This window comes from Pteropus vampyrus, unplaced genomic scaffold (assembly GCF_000151845.1).
Source record: "Pteropus vampyrus isolate Shadow unplaced genomic scaffold, Pvam_2.0 Scaffold195, whole genome shotgun sequence".
Classification (NCBI taxonomy): Eukaryota; Metazoa; Chordata; class Mammalia; order Chiroptera; family Pteropodidae; genus Pteropus; species Pteropus vampyrus.
The window spans coordinates 1,243,636-1,249,657 of record NW_011888976.1 but is presented as its reverse complement, the minus strand read 5'-3'; the positions used below and the strand labels follow the sequence as shown (position 1 = coordinate 1,249,657).

General features: G+C 32.7%; 1 protein-coding gene across 1 annotated transcript in view; it reads right to left on the bottom strand.

The window, feature by feature from the left end:
• The window catches only part of DNAH12 (dynein axonemal heavy chain 12), a 228,350-nt gene that overhangs the window by 220,378 nt on the left and 1,950 nt on the right, over positions 1 to 6,022 (bottom strand). The window contains exons 2-3 of the mRNA XM_023537644.1: positions 1,861 to 1,920; positions 1,020 to 1,198 (exon numbers count right to left, since the gene is read on the bottom strand). Coding sequence (XP_023393412.1) covers positions 1,020 to 1,198; positions 1,861 to 1,920 — 239 coding nt within the window. The remainder of the gene's footprint in view (positions 1 to 1,019; positions 1,199 to 1,860; positions 1,921 to 6,022) is intronic.

Genomic DNA, 6,022 nt, shown 5'->3' with positions numbered 1-6,022 from the left:
AGCAAAAAAAATGTAAATCTAAATAAGTTATATAATTAAAAGACCTTTTTAGTTGTAAAGAAAGTAAAATTTGCAAAAATTTAAATTATTAAATTAGCAACAATATGATCATCAACAATATAACAGACAGTAAAACTTAGTCACTTGCAAAAAATATGTATAAATGAGGCAAACTAAGGAGGGGAAGAGAATGCAGAAAGAGGAGAAATCCACCAGAGAGAAATTTTCCATTTCATAGTTTAGTGTTGCATTAGAATCATACAGATGAGATCACTGCCTTTTTCCTATTTATCCTCAGAGCCCAGCAGAGTCAGGTACCTAGGAAATTATCAGTAACTGCTGAAATGAACTGAACCATCCTTATTACAGCCTTTGGTAGCTAGTACCTAAATTAGCTTTAATTTCCACTAAATTGGAGGGGAAAGGGCAGAATGTCAGGCTATATTTTCTTTTGTATATAAAAAAATTTAAGTACAAGTAGTTTCAAGATATTTTATTAAGTATTTGTTCAAATACAATGCTACTTGTAGAGCCCAATTACTTGGTTTTACTTTCAGGGACCAGTATGGTTATAATATATTGAGCATAGGTATAGAGTGCTGCTTAAAGTATGTGAACTCTAGAACTGGACTATTGGGGTCCAAACCCCAGCTGCATGCCCTTGGGTGAGTTGTCTAACTTCTCTGTACCTCAGTTTACTCATCTATAATTTATATTTTATATAAATTATAATTTATAATTTATATCTCTATAAAATAGAGATAACAACAGCCCATCTTATAGGGCTGTTGTGAAAAGTATAGGGCAAAGTAATAAAAATAATGCTTAGAATAAGCACTGGTTAGAGTAAGCAATATATATCATTTACCATCATTATAATTACTTTTTCAATTATTTTCCTAATAAAACTTTAAGATGGTATTTTGCCCACAACCTTCATTTTTAAAGCTTTTTGTGAGAATATGAACACTAATCATTTCACTTGAATTCCAAACAAGATTTACGAATATGCTACTTACACTAACTGATTAATTGTCTTCTTCTGCTCCTTGTGTCTTCTGTAATGCAGCAGCTTACTTTGTGCTGGTGTTTCAGCACCTATGTCTTCTCGGGGCCTGACAATGGGCGGTAACTTCAAGTTCAGAGCCTCCTTTTCTGCTGCTATGGCAGATTTGTTTGGATCTGACATCTTGGTCCCCTAAAGATTAAAATATTCTGTGCTCTGAAGAGAAAACGTCCATAAAGCCATTATTGTAAAAGCTAGCTTCAATATAATCATATCTTACATATCAATACCAAAAATTCTAGGTCCTTTTAGATCTTCCTCCCAAGTATGGCATTTAAAATAAATGGTCAGGCATTCCTGTTAAGAGTTCTACCGCTCACTTGTTATGAAAAGATAAAGCAGTCACTTTCACGTTAGGGCTTCAGTTTCTTCGAGGATGAAATTAAGGCACTAGATTAGATGCTCTCTAAATGCCTACAGTTTTAAAATTCTGGGTTGAAATTTTCCCTAAGATGCAAATCGCAACAACAAAAAAGTCCAGTTGTTGAGGTACAATCTCTCTCCCCCAAAATTAATTTAATGTCATTGATATTTAAACATCAATATTATATGATTGTCTTGCCACCTTCCTAGGAAGTGACACTATGATCAAGCAAAAATAGTCATACTGAACGCACAGGAAATCTAAAATGTCATGTAAATATTGAACAATTATCTTGATAGGAACTGCATTTGCCACGACACCCACAGAATTTGGAGATACCTGCCTTGCAAAAGGTATTTCAGAAGCCACCCAATTTGAGATTCCTGGTTTGGGAGACAGGTGAAGGGAAAAGCTGAGAACAAGTAAGTACCTGTTTTACACTACTTCCCAGCTGCGCAGATAAGAGGGAAATGTTCAGTGAGCTTCTCATCTGGAGAAAGGAAGAGGGAAAACGAGGGGTGAAACCTCCAGAATCCCACCGTATCCCGAGCTGGGCGGTCGCCTGCCGCGTAGATACTAAGTTGTCGCCATAGAAACTGTCACTGTCGCAGTTGAAGAGCGCAGTCGCAGTTGAAGAGACTGGGTAAAGGTTGCCTGGAGAGGCAGTTGCTGAGCTACGACGGATTAGGATTACCTATCACAACAATATTTCATTACTCAAATAAATGGTGGGTGGGTGAACGAAATTTTTTACTTAACTGCCTTTCTTTGGAAAGGGTCCAGAAAATCAGGATCTTCAAATTGCAGAAAACTGCAAGACTGGAAATTTGGATCTGTTGGAAAATAGACTTATGTAAACGCTCTCAAAGGAGTTTCAAGTTTTCAAGTGTCCCCATTGTGGCTTCCCTATAAATATTGTAATTGATCAGCAATATAATTTATCTTTTTTCTATAGATAGTATTTGTTTATACAGCACTTTTCCTTCAGGAAATCCTTGGCAAAAAAAAGGTCATGTAAATTTGTATGCAAATTTTATGAGTAAAAAGAGAACAGCAATCTATATCATACATCTTCTCTCAGTTATTTAATCAAACACTAATCTAGTACTGCTGTGAAGAGATTTTGCGGATGTAATTCAAGTCCCTAATAAATCGATGTTAACGTAGGGAGATTACCTGGGTGTGCATGTGTCAATCAGTGTTAAGTCCTTTTAAAAAAAAGGTTTAGGCATAACCTGAGTCAGACTCCAAACAGAAGCTAACTCTACAATTACTCTCCTCTCCGGATTTTCCCTGCCTGACAGTCTCCCCTACAGACCTTGGATTTACCTAATCAGCTCCCACAATTTCCTATGCCAATTCCTTGTAATAAATTCACATATATACACATACATCCACATGGATACATATAAGGGGCATATATAATCTACTGGTTCTGCTTCCCTCATTAAGCCCTGACTAATACAATGCATATCTTTTAAAAACAGCTTTAAGTAGGTATAATTTACATATTCTAAAATTCACCATTTTAAAGTATACAATTCAATGATTCTTAAGAAAATTTATATAGTTGTGCAACTATTACCAAGATCCAGTTCTAAAGCATTTCCACCACTGCAAAAAATTCCCTTGGGGTCACATGCAGTCAATCCCACTCCTATCTACAGCTCAGGCAACCACTGATTTGCTTTTGGTCTCTACGGATCTATAATTTCTGAAAATTTCATATAAATGGAATATATATTATGTCGTCTTTTGTCTGGCTTCTTTCAATTAATGATAATGTGTTTGAGGTTCAACCATGTGTAGTACGTAACAGTTCATTCCTTTTTATTGCTGATAGTCTTCCATTACAAATATATCATATTTGTTTTATCCATTTGCCAGTTGATGTACAGTTAGATTGCCTCCAGTTTGGGACTATTACAAATAATCCTCCCATAAACATGTATGAGTCTTTGGATTAATATATATTTTCATTTCTCATTGATAGAAACCTACAGTGGAATTGCTGGGTTGAACAGTAAGTCTTGTGTTTGACCTTTTAAGAAACTGTCAAACTGTTTTCCAAAATAACTAAAAGATTTTACATTTACATTCCTATCAATAAAGATTTTCTCCTACATCTCCTAGTTTTGGATTTTACTTTTAGATCTATGATCCATTCAATTCCTGTATGTGGTGAGAGGTATGGATCCAAGTTCACTTTTTGCATAATTATATAAATTATATATTATGTTATATATATTTGCATCTATATATAACTGTTCCAGTACCATTTATTGAAAAGGTTGTTCTTTCCTCCACTGAATTGCCTTTGTGTCTTTGCTGAAAAAAGTCAATTGAGCATTATGTAGAGGTTTATTTCTGTACACTCAATTCTATTCCATTAATCTGCATGTCTAACTTTATACAATCCACACTGTCTGGATTACTGTAGCTTTAGTAAGAATGCTATAGTTTTAAAATTGTGTAGTGTTAGTGCTCCAACTTTGTTCTTTTATAAAAAGAAGTAATTTTGATTATTGTAGGTCTCTTGCATTTCCATATAAATTTTAGGATCAGCTTAACAATTTCTGCAAAAGAGGTAACTGGGATTTTAATAAATCTTTTACTTTGAAGGAAAGGAAAAAATGTGACTATCTAGACATGTTTAATTTGAAGATTAAAATCTTTCCTTAAAAGCACTATTTCTGAGTCCAAGGGTTAGAAATATTATTTATGACAGCAGATAATCTCAAAACCTTGATAATTTATAAGCACTTATGGATGTAACACCAAAATGTGATTCTTTAATACTACACAAAAAGTTTCATCTACTTAATAGAAATGTCAAAGATGCTAAGAGCATTTATTAAGCTAATTTAGTATGCTAATACCATGTATTGTTCATTTCTAAATTGAAAATGGGATTACAGGGAAAATAAATGAGTTTATATGCTTAAGAGTTCTTCATGGAGCAAAAGTGATAGATTTTATCTAGGTTCTTTGAATTTCTTCAAACTAATTTTTTGATTGCTGTTATATTAACATTAGTTATACCTTATTAAATGATATAGCTATATCATATATTATGTATACTATGCTGGATAGCAATCTAACAGCATATATAATCATAAACTATAATGTAATCATTATAAACTACAGTGAACATATTAAAATATAAGAAACAAATAGCACTGCTGGTGAGAATGTAAACTAGAACAGCCAATATGGAAAAGAGCACAGTTTCCTCAAATGTTAAAAACAGAACTTCTCGGTAAACACACAATGCAATATATATATGCCTTACTGTTGAATTATATACCTGAAACTTACTGGATTTCATTAACCAATGTCATCATAATAAAAAAATAATAATAATAATAAAAAGAAAAAAGACATTTAACTTTGTTTTATAACTGTAAAAAAAAAAAAATAGAACTATCATATGATCCAGCAGTTTTACATTGGGGTATATATCCAAAGGAAATGAAACCATTATCTCAAAAAGATATCTGTACTCCCATGTTCACTGCAGCATTATTTATAATAGCCAAGACACAGAAGTAACCTAAGTGTAAGTATCCACTGATGGATAAAGACAATGCAAAACATATATAGATATATAGAGATATAATAAAATATTATTCAGACATAAAAAAGGAAATCTCGCCATTTATGACAACATGGATGGGCCTTGAGGGCATTATGCTAAGTGAAATAAGTCAGACAAAAACAAATACTGTATGATCTCACATGTGGAATCTAAAAAAAAACCGAATTCATAGATACAGAAAACAGATTGGCGGGTACCAGAGGCAGGAGAAGGTGGGACGGTTAAGGGGTTGCAGGAAATGAGAGAAGGTGGTCAAAAAGTAAAAACTTCCAGTTATCAGATAAATTATTTCCAGGATATAATGTATAACATGGCAGCAATAGTTAATAATACTATATATATACTTAAAAGTTGCTGAGAGTAGATCTTAATGTCCTAATCACAAGAAAAATATTTGTAAATATGTGAGGCAATGGATGTTAATTAAACTTATTGTGGTAATCATATGGCAATATATACATATATCAAATCATTATGTTGTATACCTTGGACTAATACAACGTTATATGTCAACTGTATCTCAATAAAATGAATTTTTTTATTTTAAAAATACAAATAAATAGAAGAGAATGGTCTCTTAAATAAAAAGCAAATGGAAATATTAAATTTTGAATATTATAAGATTACTCTGAAGTGATATCACCAGGGACTACTCAAAATTTCTGTGCTATCACTCAAAACTACAGTATCATATTGACCTTAAATAAAAAGAGAGAGGTATGTTAATAATTTATGCTGTTAACTGACAAGGTTATTAACCAAAGTGAAAGTAACCACAAGAAACTGGTCTTCACACGATAATCTTTGCAGTCATGTGTTTAAGGAAAAAGAATAACTCCATCAAACCTAACTTTTGATTAGTGAAAAGTTAGCTTGTGTTTCTTGATATAGATGGAGAATGGATGAATAAAATGATTTCTATCAGCTGCTTCTCCTTTTGGTATCAGAAAAAGCATAGTATTGGTTCAGTCTTCCAATCTCAAATTTTAATTAT